The following is a 19,285-nucleotide window of genomic DNA, read 5'->3' on the forward strand; positions in this document are numbered from 1 at the left end:
GAAGAGGGAGAAAGCAGATGGGTGCTACTGGGGGTTGGAGAGAGAATCAAAAACCTGGGTGGAAAGGGAGTTGAGGGTTGACCCCGAGAAGGGAGAACAGTGGGATTTTGCATTTAGGGAACTGAGGGAAGGGGAGACCCTGGGGAATAGAGAGAAAGAAATAAGTGGAGAGATCCTGGGGCATGTCAGGAAGAGGATCAACTCTGAAGGAAGGATAGATTGGGGGAGGGGTGGGACTGGCTGGTTAAGTGTAGAGAAGGGAGAAAAGCAAGAAGGGAGAGATGAATCAGAGGAAGGGCCGGGAACAAGGGCCAGGAAGTTACGACTGGGGAATTCTGCACAAAAACATTATTACACATCCCATACCATTGTGCAATAAACTTTTAGCTGTACTGCATTTACTCAGAGAGAGTGAGTCTATTGTGTTAGTTGGTGATGATTTTTAAAATATCATGCACTGAATTTAAAGTTTTGTGCCAAACTCCCAGGAGTAATGAATACCTGGTTAAATAGCTACGCAAAGATTTAAATCTTGGAAAACTGGAAAGTTCTAAAGCTTTGAATGCAAAGATGTCGGATAAAACAAAAAAAGCAAAGAAAAATTAGACCACAACATTTCTGTTTCGTCCAAGCAGCTGGATGTACATGCAAGCCTCTGAATTCTGCACATAACACATCCCACCCACCAAACTGAAAGAAAAGATACTTCTCTGATTATGTTTTACAGTGTCACATGCAATCAGACTGAAAACTGAGGCCGAAGCAGTCTGCTCAGAGGCTTTCACTCTTCCTATGTCGCACAATTATATAGGCTTCTACATTCTTTTGAAAATCACATTCCTCCAAGTTTCCGTACGCCTTCAAACTTATTTCTTTTCAACCCTAGGGTACCTTGACTGCATTATTCACAACTACTGTTCACATATATGCATCATTAAAGTAACTGTCCCTTGTTACTGAGTAAAGATCATCACACTGCAGCCCAAAGAGAAAAAAAAAATGAAAATCCAGCATCTATGAAATTAATTCTAAGCTTGCAGTGTACATTTCTCATGTCTACGTTTTCTTTTTTTTTTAAACTATGAGGCAATTACTCACCAATTCAAAAAGGTTGGCTTTGTGAGCATGCTTTCCTTGCTTCAAGGGAGCACTCTTACTAGGAGGGTACATTGGTCCATATGTATGAGCGGATGCACATACATACAGCTGCGTGTACCGCTCATCAGAATCAGGAGTAATGGGAGCTGGTGCCAAGGATGTTTTGTCAAGGGATGGGGCAGTTGGGGGGGAGGGGAACATGAGTTAAGGGAAACTTGCTTCTGTGCAATGCCTGTGGCACATATTTCCACACTTACGTTATTTACAGGGAACAGCTACAAAATGCCTTCATATATGACATGCTTGGAGTGTTTCATGCATTTAACTGTTTTTGTCACAATGCTAAACATAAATAAATCTTGAATGTCTAGATGATAAACTGAAAGAAGCCAGTTAACAAGAATACAAAATCTTCTCGGTGTGTGGACTTGCAGTTTGAAGGAAAGGGGGAAAAAGCTGACTGACATTAACACAAATGCACTGAAGATTCCATCACTTATGAAGCAGGAACTGACAGAATGAGAACCTGTACTAATACTTCAAAAAGGTTTATAATCAAGATGTTCCTCACCCATTTTCCAAAATGACTAAAGTTAAAATCATTCTCACATTGTTGGCTGGAGAGTCCCGCATAAAGTATGAGGGGAAAAGATAATCATGGTAGCATTCAATAGAGGTTTGGAAAGGGAAAGCGGAAGGCCGCATCTGTTCACTTTACTCCTTTATGGTGCAGCTACACTTACCTGACAGCTCAGCATTTGATCCCAAGCCTCGCTTTTACTTCTCAGGCTGGTTGAGGATGCTACAGATGTGGATGGTGTTTACAGTCTCGGAGGTGGGTGGGGGGGGGGGTTGCCAGTGACAGTCTCCTGGCTACGAAAGAACTTTTGGGGAGGGGGTAGGGGAGACTGGGATAGTGGTGTAGGGGAAACACCATGCTTGCAAATGAAGGCTGTTGGCACTGTAGTCCAGTAGAGGCCATTTGCAACGGAGGTGAAAGCCCAAGACAAGGCAACTGTCAGGTCAAAAAAGCCTCAGTGTAAACCCTCAAACCAAAACCGCCAACCCCTCCCCCAGTACCACCACCTTTAAAGCTCTCTTTGCTTTCAAAAGACCCACCCCCATCCTCCCACCCTGTCAGACTGTCATAGTAATGCTTGAATGTTTTCACTTATATACACTGTCAGCTAGCACATTTGCTTATTTCCGATCTGAGGAAGAAGGGCAACCTTCGAAAGCTAATCAAGAAATGTATTAAGTTATGTCCAATAAAAAAGGTATCATCTTATTTTCTTTTCCATGTTTTATTTGGTTTGATTTCTATAGATTCTACATGGAATGTTGCTATTCCACTAGCAACATTCCATGTAGAAGTCGGCCCTTGCGGATCACCAATGTGGCCGCGCAGGCTTCTATATGGAATGTTGCTAGTGGAATAGCAACATTCCATGTAGAATCTCCAATAGTAGCAACATTCCATGTAGAATCTCCAATGGTATCTATTTTACTGTCATAGTAATGCTTGAATGTTTTCACTTATATACACTGTCAGCTAGCACATTTGCTTATTTCCGATCTGACGAAGGGCAACCTTCGAAAGCTAATCAAGAAATGTATTAAGTTATGTCCAATAAAAAAGGTATCATCTTATTTTCTTTTCCATGTTTTATTTTGTTTGATTTCTATTAATAACCTTTCAAAAGACAAAACTCGGTATGTTGCTTCATAAAAGGGCGGATTTGGAAGAGAATTCCCTCCACTTACCTATGGTGCAGTTCGTAGTTATTTTCCTGCGTTTAGGGTTGTGTCGCAACAGCTCTAACTCGCGTTTGGTTGGCTCCCAAGTTGAATACTTTTCTCCAACTCCTGAAGAGAGAGACAGGGGGATTAGGGTAGCAGGCAACAACAAAAGGTGCTTTCAAAAGAAAAAGCAGTGAGTTGCGGTCCAATAAGTTGGATTCAAACATACATCTATTACAAATCAGAAAAACCATCAACCGACAGTACGACCTCGCAAATATAGCTTAACAGTTGCAGCTATTCTTAAATTTGAGGGACACCATTTCAAAGAATGAAAGTCAGTAAGACTGACCCCAGTCAAAGGGTGAATTAGCATCTCTATATATTTAACATGTCACTAGGAGTTTCATGATTTACATGATATATATGCAAAAACCAACAGCAATGTGGAAATAAACAAAGCAGATCAGCAAACAGTCCAAAGTATTCTTTAATGTAGAGTCTCAAACAAATAAAACAATACTTTGGACTTCTGCTTTATTTCCACATTGGAGTTTGCAGATCGTTTGCCTTGGTTTTTTTTAAAGCAAGAGCAATTTACACATTAGAACGTCTACAATTGCATTGGATCCAACTTATTGGACAGCAACATCCTTAACCCCCTAATGCTGCTTCATTGAGTCAGTGCAGACACCGTGGAATGGGAACACCCGGAACTTATAATCCCGAAGTCAAAACAGGGAATTAAAAAAGTGGCACACTCCCAGCGCCCACCCAAAATTAAAGGCTAAAAATATTAAGACCCTGCCACTATCTGTTCAGCCTCCTGAATTCCCATTCTGTTTCGTGCACTCAAAGCATCTGATTGACAAGCCAGCAACTGTTTGCAGAGTAGGTTTGGGGTTTTTTTTTCAGGTGGTAAGTGAAACAAGTTTACATCATAAGACTGTCTTTAGTCTTAAAGCAACACGGAACAGCAGAAAGCCTGCGCAAGGTTGGAGGAGGATGAGGTATCAGATCTGAGCAGATTGAAAATCATAAGAATGCATATTGCGAAACAAAGCTAACAGACAAAGCTAAAAATATAGAGCAGAATCCAAAACATTCCTGAAAGTGTTACACCTATCTTGAATGGTACAACTAACAGCTCTACAGGGGTTTAATCTTTATTTTCAGAAAATAATGCAAAAATAAGTTCCGTCTTCCCTTTAAGTCTTTCTGTAACAGCTAAAGCCTCCCCACTGGACTCCTAATGCCACAAAGTGCCTATTAATTGGCGTCATTTGTATCGTGCCGACATTAGTGCTCAAAGTAGATGAATGTCTTAAAATGCTTTTAACGTCCATCTGCTAAAAAAGTCCAAATCCTGATTTTTGGAACGCCAGAATTTGGATGTTTCACACTGCAGTTTGTCCAAATAGCAAGGGGGTGTGTTCTGGGCAGGACTAAGGAGGGTCTAAAAGTAGGATGCCCAACAGCGATTTGCAAACGGGAAGAAACGTCATGTCTAACAAGAAGGACTTTTCTTTTTTTTTAATCTAGACCTGTTCCGGTCAGGCCCAAGTTACAGAAAGTTGCTCGACTTGAGCAGCTGACCACTGGAGGGATTATGGTATGACCCCTCCTTAATCTCCCAGTGGTTGCCGTCCCCCTCCCTCTCCCCTGAAAGTGTCAGCTGCAGGTATTATAGCCATTCTGAACAAAGCAACAAGATCAATCTACTGATTAGTGCAGTGGACTGTGAAACCGAAGGACCCCGGTTCAAGTCCTACTTTTTTTTTTTAATTCTGAGCCTTCCAGAAACAGAGAAATAATGTACCCAATTATATAAGACACATTAAAGCCTGAAGACTACTGAAGTACTGTACATTCAGGTACAGTAGGGTATTTTTCAGGTCCTAGAGGGATCGCATTCACCAAAAAATAAAAATAAAAAAGAGTTACAGTGGGGTTTGAACCTGTGTCCCTGGTTTACAGTTCACTGCATTAACCACTAGGGTATTTCTCTGTTCTGCAGGGATGTCCATGTGGCCATATTTTTGTAAATGATGCCAGACAGACGTTCATGGTTCCTGGAGGTTTTTTTTTTGTCGTTGAAAAGCTGGAAATTTCACTTTGGAATATGGCTATTCATTTTGGATGTTTTCAGTGCAAAAAAGGCCTATCTCACAGCCACAATCAAACAGGAAATCTAGACGTTTTTCTTGTTTGATTACGGCAGTGAAATGGCTGCGGTTTTTTGGCCGTTATAAGCAGGGCGGTTTTTTTGAAAACGTCCCTCATTGAGTTTATTATATCTATGACATATGAATGTTCTAATACTTTGCCTATTAAGAGGTTTCATTAGTGTTGGGCTCACAAAGTATCATACCTCTGTTATATGTCTGTTCCTCTGTGCTGCCTATTATAATGTAAAATTTGTACGCCGTTGATATTTATCATGTTTCTGTTTCTACTGTGCAGTTGTAAATGGGAACATTTCTGACGTGGTATCATGTTGCTCCTACTGCTAGGATTCAATTTGCCTGTCTCCAAATTTACCTTATTGATTGGATTTATGCTGATACTTTGTTGTTTTACTATTGCTTAACAAAATTGTAAGTTTTATGTCAAGCTGCACCTGCTGTATAGTTGCCTCATGTGAATCTCTTCATAAAGGGGGTTAATAAATCTTGATACATAAATAAAAACTGAATACGGTCACTTCTAACCCTATTTGCTTTGTCCGACTTTTGTAAAATTTATTGTTGACTTACGTCTTGCTGAGAATTAGTAAACCGTTCTTCTGACCTCATTCTTGCATTTTGGATATTTAATATGGCTTTTTTTCTGGGGGGGTGGGGGAAAGATTTAATAGTACTGTTCACTGACCCTAGCTTATATGATTCAAAACAGCTGTGATGTACAAATTGGAGAAAAGCCCTCAGAAACCAAAGGCAAAGACTGGTTTAGAACAGTAATCTACTATAATAAAACTCACCCTCAACGTTCTGAGGACACTGACGTCAGTGAAGCCAAGCCCTGACTTCCTTCAAAAAGGTTCGTAGGTTCGTGGTGGTGAAGCCACCAAAATCGCTCCGGGCCCCAGAGCAATGGCAGAACAACGAAGGGGTTGGCAGGGAGGGAGGTGGGGGGGGGGAATCGCTCCGGGCCCCGCCCTCGCGTCAAACGTCATGACGTTGGGGGCGGAGCAATGGCAGAACAACGAAGGGGTTGGCCAGGGAGGGGGGGTGTTGGCGACGAAAACCTTGCTAGCGCCCGTTTCATTTGCTCTGAAACGGGCCTCTTTTACTAGTATAAAATAATTATATGTATATAGCGTTTGATTTCGATCACTGGGCTCAAAAACGCCAATTGATTTTTTTTTTTAGTAATGCTTTAAAAGTGTAAGTGAAGTACATCAAAAAACGTGCAGGTCATTAATCAAAACTTCTCTCAATGCTTGATATATAATTTCATCACGCCATTTTAAAACTCTGAACTTATAACTGAAAATCTTTTGCACTGCTATTTAGCACCAGTTCCCGAGGAAGCCTATGGAGGGGTGAAACGGTGGCCCCACTGAACATGGAGATTGTCCGTGCTGGATAAAGAATTAAGAAGCTAAGTGCAGTTTCTATTTTTGTGATTTCTCACGCTTAGAATAAGTCAGTATCGTGACTAGATGAAATTATATATCAAGCATTGAGAGAAGTTTTGATTAATGATGTACTTCACTTACACTTTAAAGCATCACTAAAAAAAGTCTTAAAATCAATTGGAGTTTTTGAGCCCAGTGATCAAAATCAAACGCTATCTACTATAATAAAACTCACCCTCAACGTTCTGAAGACAACGTTCTGAAGTCACTCAGTCACTCCCTGAAGGGTTCATGGATTCATGGTGGTGAAGCCACAACACTGACCATGTCTCTCTGCCCCGCCCTCGCATGACGGACCAATCAGAAAAAACACCCTCAACATTCTGAAACACAAAGGACCATCACAACACCATTCCCAGGCAACACTAGGCAACGTAAGACGGACCAATCAGAGGAAACTACGTGACAATAAGGGAGGAGCATTCCCCAGCAGAATGGCTCATTATCTGTGCAGCACGGAGAGCACAGAACCACCGCTGGAACGAGAGAAGAATATTCCTGCTGTGGGTATGTGCAAAAATAGACCGGGGGGGGGGGGGGGGGGAGAAATTTTTAAATGCCTAATGCCAGTACTGAAGAGTGCCAGAGGGCCTATAACACAGACTATATTTGGGATCGCTTGACATGGAGTCAGAGGAGCCGGAAAACAACGTGCCCGTCACCATCTGGGACGTGGGCGAACAGGACAAGCTGCGGCCCAGCTGGAAGGATTACCCGCGACCCAGCCAGCAGCAAACAGTGACCAAGGACAGCACAGCACATCCCCCAACCCCCAAGCAAAAAACAAAACAAAACAAGACACACATCAACAACCTGCACACACACCGCACCCTCACACACACACACACAAAATAACTCTGTGACACATACACACAAAAAAAGCCACATGCTAGCGCCCGTTTCATTGGTTTTACTAGTATACATATAATTATTTTATATTACTGTTCTAAACCAGTCTTTGCCTTTGGTTTCTGAGGGCTTTTCTCCAATTTGTACATCACAGCTGTTTTGAATCATATAAGCTAGGGTCAGTGAACAGTAGTATTAGGTTACTATCTTTAACTCTAGCAGATACTGCATTTTCTAGATTTAAATATTTAATGGTCCAAAACCTGGCCCATGGCACTAAAGGCAACAGCTAAGGGCCAGGCTACGTTCCTACATTCAGACTGTGGAAAGAACCAACAATTCTACATAGCCCAACTGATACGCTCCAGTCCAGAGGCAGCTTCGTGGTTACAGTGGAGAACAATAACGAAAAATCCACAAAATCTAAAGTACTGTTTCATGTGCTTAACTGATGCAATAGAAGAGGAAACTTACAATGACCAGCTGGTAAGAAAAGCAGGGCTACAGTGGGGCATTTTGTTTCAAAATCAGATATTAATCAAGCACTCTGCAAGCTATGCTTATGTTACCATGTTTTAAGCAATCATAATATTAAAACACATGCTAAAGTTAGATAAATTAATTCAAGCTATAACAGCACAGAAAGAGTGCATAAAATATTACAACCATTACCTACAAAAACTTCTTTATGAAAAAGCAGTATGCGGTTTAATGCCAATTCCTCCCCCCCCCCTCCCCAAACAAGCAAATTTAACAGCCTGACTCATAAAGGTCTTTCTTCCACACACAGAGCTTGGGGGGGGGATCACCTAAAAGCCAGGACACGGGCATCACAAACACAAGCAGGGGGAGAATCTGTGCCTGCTGCTCACAGCAAAATTTAAAATCTGCTGCAAGTACACAGCTGGACCTGCTTAAATGATGTATTTTTGATACGTCTTGTGTTTTTTTGCTGCTTTTGTACTTTTCTTTATTTTACGAATGTTTTTATTGTAATCCACTCTGGATAAGGGTGGACTAAAAAAAAAACCCAAAACTAATAAATCTAATCTAAATCTAAGAATTGTTGGGTCGATTGATTTTTTTTTTTTTTCCTGTAACAATCTCCTTGAGAAATAACTACGCAAATTAACAAGGAATGGAGAAAATGGCCAGTAGGGTCTTCAAAGAACGCCTCGGAACTGCAGTGAGGTGGCCAATTTGAAAGCATTCAGGTGGTGGTTTGGGAAATAAAGGCAGCTTTTGAATTCCTGCAAAGAACTGTTACAAAAGCATCATATACCACCAAGTGGCCAAATCCAAGAGGTCCATGTTAGCAAAGAGGTTATCACAAATGACATCACAGACGCTGTGGCACTAAAAACTGGATCTCCAGGAGGTCATACGAGATATGTGAACACGGAGGAGTTACAAGGCAGCAACTTTAAGTAGACATCAAACATATAAGTGGCGAGTGACCGTACTCACTCGCAAATGCGCAGTAGACTTCCCTCTCTGTCCCGCCCCCGCGTCAATACGGGGTGGGACAGAGAGGGAAACTGCGCAAAGGGGAGGGAGGGAACCGCTGACGTCGCTACCGCTCCCCCCCCCCCCGAGGTTGCCGCCGCCGCCGCCCCCTCCACCCGGCCCGAGCACTCTCTTCGGTATTGAACTTACATCGCCGACACGCAGCAGGCAGATCAGCAGAGCTCCCATCGACCGTCCTTCCCTGCCTGTGTCCCGCCCTCACCGACGTTAAGCCAAACGAGGGCGGGACACAGGCAGAGAAGGAAGGCCGACGGAAGCTCTGCTGATCTGCCTGCTGCGTGTTGGCGATGTAAGTTCAATACCGAAGAGAGTGCTCAGGCCGGATGGAGGGGGGACGGCGGCGACTCTGGGGGGACGGACGGACCGGTAGCGGCGACCTCGGGGGGGGGGGGGCCCTGCAGCAGCGAGGGGATGGGGCCTTGGAAAAACCCCATACTAGCCCATTTTAACGGGCTCAACGGCTAGTAAGAAAACGTTTTAAAACTGCACTGCCACTACTGTCATCTTAGCCCAGTTTACAAACGCGTCTTCCCGTCTTCTGGTTTATTTTATGTTAACTCTGGAAGGTACACTAGCGATGTACATTTATTTGAACCATTTCATGTAAGCTTTTTTTTTCCTGAAACTACAGGAAAAACACTCAAAAATGTAGGGGTTTTGGTATGTTGTTAATCGGGTGAACTCTTTCGAAAGAGTGTGTGCTCTTAACAATATTGCTCCCGTAACGAAAAAAAACAGGGACAGCTCCAAACAAAATAAAAATTCCCATAGATAATACAGGAAATGATACAAAAAATTTTCAGGTGGCACACTGTCAAAATAAGGACTGCTGTGCTTTTTTCTATCAACACAGGGCAGACTCAAGGGTTACAACATAAGGCCTGTGTAATCCTTCCCTGGGAATGCAAAAATGGCATAAAAGATTACATATATGCAAAATATTTTAGCTATTGATCTTTCTTAAAAGCAGTATTTAAATACAGTTGACCAGACTTTGATTATAATACTTTCCCCATGAGTCTCACATCTATTCTAGTTAAGAATCTGGTTTCTATACCCCTTTTTAGAACTTTTCACCGTTTGCAAAATTTGATGGTTCTTTGGCTCCCAACTTTTAAAGGATTAGGTTCTCTAGGGCGTGCAAGTGGCAGATGAAGTTCAATGTTGACAAGTGCAAAGTGATGCATGTGGGTAAGAGGAACCCGAATTATAGCTACGTCTTGCAAGGTTCCGCGTTAGGAGTTACGGATCAAGAAAGGGATCTGGGTGTCGTCGTCGATGATACGCTGAAACCTTCTGCTCAGTGTGCTGCTGCGGCTAGGAAAGCGAATAGAATGTTGGGTGTTATTAGGAAGGGTATGGAGTCCAGGTGTGCGGATGTTATAATGCCGTTGTATCGCTCCATGGTGCGACCGCACCTGGAGTATTGTGTTCAGTACTGGTCTCCGTATCTCAAAAAAGATATAGTAGAATTGGAAAAGGTACAGCGAAGGGCGACGAAAATGATAGTGGGGATGGGACGACTTTCCTATGAAGAGAGGCTGAGAAGACTAGGGCTTTTCAGCTTGGAGAAGAGAAGGCTGAGGGGAGATATGATAGAAGTGTATAAAATAATGAGTGGAATGGATCGGGTGGATGTGAAGCGACTGTTCACGCTATCCAAAAATACTAGGACTAGAGGGCATGAGTTGAAGCTACAGTGTGGTAAATTTAAAACGAATCGGAGAAAATTTTTCTTCACCCAACGTGTAATTAGACTCTGGAATTCGTTGCCGGAGAACGTGGTACGGGCGGTTAGCTTGACGGAGTTTAAAAAGGGGTTAGATAGATTCCTAAAGGACAAGTCCATAGACCGCTATTAAATGGACTTGGAAAAATTCCGCATTTTTAGGTATGTTTTTACGTTTGGGGAGCGTGCCAGGTGCCCTTGACCTGGATTGGCCACTGTCGGTGACAGGATGCTGGGCTAGATGGACCTTTGGTCTTTCCCAGTATGGCACTACTTATGTACTTATGTACTAGGATGGCCAATACTATTTGTAAATTTTTCTGCGGTTTCCTATTGGAATTCTCTTCCTTTGAGTATTATAACTGAGCTTGACTCTTTTGCTCTTTGTAAAAAACTTTAACAAACAGCAGGATTCTCTGCCTTATTTTTTTTTCTGTGAATTTGACAACAAGCTGAATCTGATAAGCTGAATTTTTAATGATGTATAAATGATGCTATACTGTATGGGCACATCACGGTATATAAGAGACGTATTGGTACTGGTATATTAAAACACATAGTTTAATAGGTACAGGGGGGGAGGGGTGGGGGGGGGGGGAAAGGGGGGGAAAGGAACATTTAATGAAACCTTTGATGACATTCTAGATTAGATTATGATAAGAAACAAAACGGAAAAAAACAGACGAAGAGTTGTATCAGGTAACTGTTTATTGATTATATTTGCAATTGAATGTAATATCAATACAATAGCTTCTTCTTTTATTATTAAAATAAATACAGAATAGGGGTTGGGGGGAGGGAGGGACAATGTTATATGACAAAATTTGATGGCTGTATGTACTGATAATTGTTTAAGTGATGTTCCACTGAGTTATATACAAATGCTTCGAGATTGACATGTTCCGGTGGCTTTGTACTGTTGGTGTGGTCATCAATAAAAATTGTTAAACATAAAACACATAGTTTAGCATAACCCCCCATTTAAAGTTTTTTTTTCCCCCCTCTGATATTACGCTGACACTGTTTTTTCATGGACCCTATCAAAAAGGGCATGTGTCTGATCCACTTTTCAGTAGATCCCAGTAGGAGAGCAGAATTTCAAATCAACAGTTGATGGTTAGACAAACTAATCATGGAGGGAAGTATATGTTCTGTCCTTTTAAAAGGTATAAGATGACATTTTTGAACCACGGAACATGATTTCAGCCCATTCAACTTTGGGTTGGCTACACTGAAATTCTATTCCCTATTTATTCCTTTTATAGAATCGATGATCCCAGAACATTCTTGAATCACACACCGGCCCCATCTAGTGGTCTCCTCTGAGGCTCACCACCAGTACCACGCCTATGGCCACAAGTGTCACTTGGTGGCAACAAATGCCTTGGCTGGAACAAAGCACAGCTGGGCCTTCAAGATTGAGACAACAGGAGTCCTTTATTGAGATCAGACCTGACACGGGCTGTGTTTCGGCGTAATCGACGCCTGCCTCAGGGGTCCAAATTTCAGTATAAAAATACACAAGCGGGGAGCTCATAAATAGCAAATCCTTTAGACAAATATTTAACTCCCCAAAATCTTGATCGCAATAGCACCTGTCAAAAACCATGGCGTTTTTGCGAACAAGATTTTAGGGAGATACATATTTATCCAAAGGATTTGCTATTTATGAGCTCCCCGCTTGTGTATTTTTATACTGAAATTTGGACCCGAGGCAGGAGTCTATTACGCCAAAACACGGCCCGTGTCGGGTCTGATCTCAATAAAGCACTCCTGTTGTCTCAGTCTTGAAGGCCCAGCTGTGCTTTTTCTTTGTTTGCTACTTGTGTATACTGTCTTACCCTCTCTGGTTACTATTTGCTGGAACAAAGCACATCTCTGCCAATCTCATTCACAGACAGGGCCGTGCCGATGCGGTAAGCGGGGTAAGCACCGCAGGAGGGCGCCCACCTCTGGAGGGCGCCGCCGCGGTGCTTACCCTCGCCCCGCGCCGCCGAGGCCTTTAAATCTTTTACTTGCAGTCGCAGCAGTGTCTGTGGAAGCGGAGCGCTGCCGACGTCTCCCTTCGCGCTGTTGGTTCCCTCAGTGTCCCGCCTTCTTCTGACGTCAGAAGAAGGCGGGACACTGAGGGAACCAACAGCGTGAAGGGAAAGGAGACGTTGGCAGTGCTCCGCTTTCACAGACGCTGCTGCGACTGCAAGTAAAAGATTTAAAGGCCCCCAGGGCGCGCCGCGATCATCTTCACGAGGGGGGGGGGGCGCGCGCGCGCCAACTGTTCATCTGCAGGGGGGGCGCCAACTGTTCGTCTGCGGGGGGGCGGCACAGACCCTTGGCACGGGCCTGTTCACAGAGTCCCTTATGAACAAAAATTGATCTTAAATCTTGATTTAACTTAAAAAGAAGTCAAGGCAATATCTTAAACTTACAGGGGAAAAAACGCAAATAAATATTGGTAAAGAATATGGACAAAAATCCTGCTCGGGCCACACTGGAATCTATAACCATATCTACATTTAAAAGCCTGAGCAAAAATTGTAAGTTAACTTAATGTATTGTCCTGAAATAATTCTGAGTATCTGCAGTGAATGATTCCTTACAAGTCTCTGACCAAGCCTGCACTTTGCCCACCTTCTGTTTGCATAAATTTGTTTGACTTTAGATTGCTCTTAAAGGGCGATTAAAAAGATTTTCTTCTATATAGGAGGAAACAAAAAACAAGCCTCTATTAAAAACATGAGAAACAGAAGGTTCACAGTATAACTTGATTTCTTAAAAAGTCTGTATAAGGAAATTGAGACTCAGGAGCACGCACGGACTCCCCATCCTGTGTTGGTCACAATATATTGAGAAAAAGGGGTTATATCCATCAACAACAACAACAGAAGAACCTCTCTTACACAATAGCTCTTCGGGTTAAAAAGAAAAAAAAAAATACCGATATCTTCATTGACTTTCAAGGCAAAAAGCAGCACAGAATAGTTGCAACTACTTTGACTAAAACAGTGTGCTTCAAAACTTCCTTTTGGGAAGGATAAATGAATTTGGGAAAATCTCAGACAATTGTTCTTGGTGAGAATCTCCGATTGTTAAAAAAAAAAAAATCCTTAAAGGGAAAACTTGAACAGAAAAAATATCAAGTACTCTTTTCTTTTTTTCTTTCTAATCTCTCCTTCACCTTCTCCTCCCAGACTGAAGCAGCAGAAATACAAGAACAGAAATTTGAGAAAGATGTTGTTCTGGTAAAGCACAGCACAGTTTCTGCAGTTATAAATAACCCTGAGCTGTGGTGCACTAGATGTGGGAACTGGATACCACAAAATCCCATAACTTCTGCAATCATCAAGATGTGCCTAGCTCTGGAACTGGGTGCAGCTCAGATATGTCAAATCTTTAAGGCAAATTTGGAGCGTCTGTGTAAGATTTGGGGAAGGAAATGGTAGAAGAGTACTGGTTTCTTGCTATTCTCTGGGAAGAGGACTCAACATTTTTCTTCCAGGTTTGTGTGCTGTGAAGCATTCCATATATTAACCGTCCAAGCCCCTGAGAGGTGACATGTTTAGGACAGGGCAACAAAACTACCTAGCATGTAATGGGATATAATTTGTTCAAGTAGAACATTGTACCAAAGACAAAAAACTGAACGGTTTCGCCAATAAAGCACAGCTTCAATACAAAACCCACGTGGACACCCAATTAACCTATCCAAATTCTCTTAAAAAAAAAAAAAAACCAGCACTTAACTTTCAATGTACTCTGTCTCTGACCCGATCCCCCGGGACAGAGCACGTTGAAAGTTAAGTACTGGTATTTTTGCTATGCTTTTGGACATCAGTAATTAAGCATATAAAATTTACAGGTTTGCTGCAAGTATGGTGAAGAAAGAGAGAATTGAAAATGAAAAGAAACTAAAAAATTAATTGGGACGTTTTTGCCAACAATTGGTCCGAGTCAGTAGGCAGCTGTGGTACTCAAGTCAGTGTAAATGAGTGGAATGGACATTACCTCATTTTCACGGCATAAGCCTTTGACTGCTATGGCTTTTTTTCCCTCCCTTTTGGATAAAATAAAAAACAACGCACTATAATATCTGAGTGAAAAGATCAATAGTGTAAGGTAAAATTATGTATTACCTGATAATTTTCTTTCCTTTAATGCAGCAGATGAATCCAGGAACTAGTGGGTTAAGTCCGCCTACCAGCAGGTGGAGATAGAGATAAACAAACTAAAGGCAGTGATGCCAGACAGCCAGCTCCTTCCTCAGTTAATATGTCATTCGTAAGCATTTGCCAAGGCCAAAATATGAAACCAATAACAACTAGAAACCATCCTCACTATGAAAAACGGAGAACCAAATAAGAACTTCGAAATAACTGCAAACTTGATCCAGAAATCGGAATCCTTTCCGTGTTCCCATATCTGTCTGAACTCTGCAAAAGAGAACCCGGAAGGAAAAAAATAGCCACACTACGCGGACAATGAAAAAAAACGTCGGCTGAACTAAGGAGGGATCCTGGATTCATCTGCTGCGTTAAAGGAAAGAAAATTATCAGGTAAGACATAATTTTACCTTCCTTGTCACTTGCAGCAGATGAATCCAGGAACTAGTGGGATGTACCAAAGCATTCCTTAAGTAGGGTGGGAAGACAACGCTCCCCGCGCCAACACTCCCGCCCCAAAACTCGCATCCTCCCGAGCAGACACATCTAGCCTGTAATGCGTCGCAAAAGTATGATGGGACGCCCAAGTAGTCGCCCCACAAATCTCTTCCAGAGATAAGGCCTCCGCCTCCGCCCAGGAAGCCGCCTGTGCACGAACAGAATGCACCCTCAGGGCCACTGGAGACGCCCGCCCTTGTAGCAGATACGCCGCTCCAATGGCTTCTCTAATCCAGCGAGCAATGGAAGCCTTAGAAGCTGCCTCACCTCTTTTTGATCCCGACAAGAGCACAAAGAGATGATCCAAGCGTCGAAACTCGTTAGAGATCTGCAAGTACCGAAACAAGGCTCTCCGCATATCCAGGAAACGTAGTGAGACAAACTTCCCCGGATAATCCTCTCTTCGAAACGACGGAAGATAAACTGCCTGATTGACATGGAAAGCCGAAACCACTTTAGGTAGAAACGACGGCACTGTTCAGATCGACACCCCTGCTTCAGAAAACTGCAAAAAAGGATCTCTGGAAGACAAAGCCTGAATTTCAGAAATCCTCCTAGCCGAAGCAATGGCCACCAAAAACACTGTCTTAAGTGTTAGAAATTTCTCAGAAACCTTATTCAACGGCTCAAACGGTGGGGCCTGGAGGGCTCGCAGTACCACATTCAAATGCCACGCCGGGCATGGCTGCCGCAGAGGAGGCCGAAGCCAAAGAGCCCCGCGTAGGAAACGGACCACATCAGAGTGAGCTGCTAAAGAGGAACCGTCCAGTTTGCCCCTAAAACAAGTTAGCGCGGCCACCTGCACTCGAAGGGAATTATATGCCAATCCCTTTTGAACACCATCATGAAGGAACTCCAGAATAACCGGAATGTCCGCCCGAATAGGCGATTAAGCACGCAAAGCACACCACGCTGAGAAAGCTTTCCACACTCGCGCGTACGCTGCTGAAGTAGACTGCTTCCGTGCCCCCAAAAGAGTGGCAATGACTAGTCCTGAAAATCCCACTTCCTCAGCTGCCGCCTCTCAAAGCCAGGCTGTAAGACTAAAGCGGGAAGAATTTTCCATTTCAACTGGCCCTTGATGCAGCAGATCAGGAGTCTCCGGAAGTCGCAATGGTGCTTCTGAGAGTGCTCGAACGAGATCTGCATACCATGGAGAGTCCTCCGGTTGGTCAGTGAGGACACCGTCCTCCACGTCCTCTACCCCCGCCTGCTCCGAGAGAGCCACCACGGAGGAAGCTGCAGACGACCGTATGCAGGACCCCTCCTCAGACCCCAAAGAAAGCCTAGGTTTTTTAAGGGAGGAGAAATCCTCTGGGGAAAAATCCAAAATCTCTTGGTTACCCCCAGACCCTCTGAGAGAATCAAAGGCCAAAGCTGTCGCAGCCGCGTGAGGAGGGGGAAAGGCCCTTTTCAACAAAAACGCTTGATGGAGTAGCAAAATAAACTCTGTTGAAAACCCCTCCCCTGCAACGGAGGAGGTCGCAACCATGGCACCTGCACCACCGCCCACAGTGCCTGACGCCCCCCCCCCCCGACTCCGCTACCAGCGGAGAAGAAGCTTTGCCCAAAACCGCTACCGGAGCCGGCTCCGTGACCAATCGCCAGGCTCCGGACGGGAAAGCACGCTCTCAAGGGGGGGGGGGGGCAATGTTCCGTCGAGTCCCGCCAAATCAGCGCACCCCGCGCTGCAAAGGCCCGCCGCTGAACGCCGTTTCCTGCATCGGGAACAGCGTTTTACCACCTCCGCTGCCATCGCCCGCCCCTGAACAGGAACCCAGCAGAACTTACCCCGGACCGGGAAAGTGCAGGAACTGACAGCAGAGCTGAAGAAAAAAAAAAAAAAACTCTCCAACTCCACTTCGAGGCAGGCTCAGATAAGCAGGCAACAAAAAACAGGACTCGGACAGCAGTAACACAAACCTGCTCTCAGCAAAAACACACTTCCCTGTGCTTCTCTGTTCCTCTTTTAAATAAATTCTATGGTTCTCTTTTTTTTTTTTTTTTTTTCCAGTGAGGAAGCAGAAACAAACAGGGAAGGAAAGGAACAGCAAAAGCCTGTTCAGAGGGAATCTGAGGTGCAGCAGGGACCCAGCAACTGCGTATGCTGCCGAAGAGGACACCACCAGTCCGCCACCCCTGGCTCAAACTGGCCACCGGCCCAGGAGCACCCTCAGAGGCCTTGGGCCCAAGAGCTGGAGAAAAAGCCATCCATCACCTGCTGAGATAGAGACATACTGAGGAAGGAGCTGGCGTCAGAGATAAACAAAGTAAAGGAAGTGATGCCTATCTCCACCTGCTAGTAGGCGGACTTAACCCACTAGTTCCTGGATTCATCTGCTGCAAGTGACAAGGAACAGAGAATTTGGATAGGTTAATTGGGTGTCCACGTGGGTTTATGTAGAACATCTATTAACTAATACTCCGAGCTGAAGAAGATGCTTCTACAAAACAAAGCAAAAACAAAAAAGGAGGTAAAAACCCTCACGAAACCGTGGGATATAAAACAAAAAGTGAGGAGAGTGGATGAGGATACCAACAATTATATATTAATTCACTTAAAAAATAAAAAGTTAAAAAATAACAATGTACATAAAAATGACCCGACACGGCCGTGTTTCGGCCCAATGGCCTGCCTCAGGGGTCTTTGTAACCTCGGAAGATGTAACATGGAATGTGTACTCCAAGGGAAATAACGAGACACAATCCTCTCAGGTCTCCTCTCTTCAAAAAGATATATATGAAATATATATTAAAAAGCAGAACGGACTTGTAATACTCCTCTCCTCTCCGAAGAGATGTCTACAATTTATTTTTTAAGTGAATAAATATATAATTGTTGGTATCCTCATCCACTCTCCTCACTTTTTGTTTTATATAGAAGATGCTTCTACACCATGTAATATAAATTCAGTAATCCTCTTCCTAGCATTCAATTCTTTTCTTTTTATCTCTTTAACCTTATCTGGTACTTAACTTATCTAGGTTAACTGTGCATTGCAGTGCACAGCTAACCCAGATAAGTTAAGTATGGGATAAGGTTAAAGAGAGAAAAAGAAAGAAAAAATTGAACGCTAAAACCTGCACAACATATAAAATCTAAAATCAGGAGGAGGAGGACGAGCTGAGCCAATGATGACAGTGAATGCCCCTAGTTGATGAAGGCTAAGCCTCAAGTATATATTTCAAAATCAAGGGTGCACTGTTGAGGCTTCTTCACCCTCCAGAAAACCCTCCCTGGTTTAGTCTATTTTTTTGATAGATTAATGTCAACTGTTATAAACCACTAAACTAGGAAGAGGATTACTGAATTTATATTTCATGTAGAACATGCCATTGGCTGTGGTGGTGTACGTGTGGATCAATCAAAGTCATTTGTGACTAACCGCCAACCTGGCAGTTCCCACATATTCAAGGTACTACATGGGAACTGGTAAAGATTTTTAGAAAAGACCTACAAAGTAACACCTTTCATTAATATAACGTAATCATTCCTCTCCCTTATGTACTTCTGAAATGCTGGGTCTCTGTATACTGCTTAAGGAGACAGTTTTGCCGATTAATAAACAGGGTAGGAGGCAATAAAAAGCTTGAATAGTTAAGAAACCTTAACCAAACAATCCCAAACCCACCAGGAGGGCTGAAGAGAAAGAAATGCCTGATCCTGGAGGAAATTATCAGGCTATATATCTATATATTTTTTTATTCAAATCTTTGTTTTAGAATTGTTACAGTAAACATACTATTTACTTCACAAAAATATTAACCCTACTAAAATACTGGCAAGTAGCCAATCACAATACAGGGCTTCCATCTGAGCATATAAATTGCAGAATGTCTCCAAATACAAATTTTGAATTCACTATTGATAGCTGTCACTGAATGGAACAGTGCACTGTTTTAAATTTAAACGATCATTAAAGGAAAAAAAATATACTGAGAAAAATCAGCCTAGAAAGTGGGGGAAAAACCCCAAAACAACCAAATGTTCAAAGATCTACTAGAAATTCAAAATTGCTCATTCTCTTCATCTCTGCAATAGGTTTA

The 19,285-nt window shown here is 43.1% G+C and overlaps 1 protein-coding gene across 2 annotated transcripts in view; it reads right to left on the reverse strand.

The window, feature by feature from the left end:
• Positions 1-19,285, reverse strand: part of LOC115476385 (ubiquitin carboxyl-terminal hydrolase 22-A) — a 169,172-nt gene that overhangs the window by 74,337 nt on the left and 75,550 nt on the right. For both annotated transcript variants that reach the window (XM_030212746.1, XM_030212745.1), the window contains one exon: positions 2,863-2,964. In XM_030212746.1, coding sequence (XP_030068606.1) covers positions 2,863-2,964 — 102 coding nt within the window. The remainder of the gene's footprint in view (positions 1-2,862; positions 2,965-19,285) is intronic.

Source organism: Microcaecilia unicolor, chromosome 8 (genome assembly GCF_901765095.1).
Source record: "Microcaecilia unicolor chromosome 8, aMicUni1.1, whole genome shotgun sequence".
In the NCBI taxonomy this organism is placed as follows: Eukaryota; Metazoa; Chordata; class Amphibia; order Gymnophiona; family Siphonopidae; genus Microcaecilia; species Microcaecilia unicolor.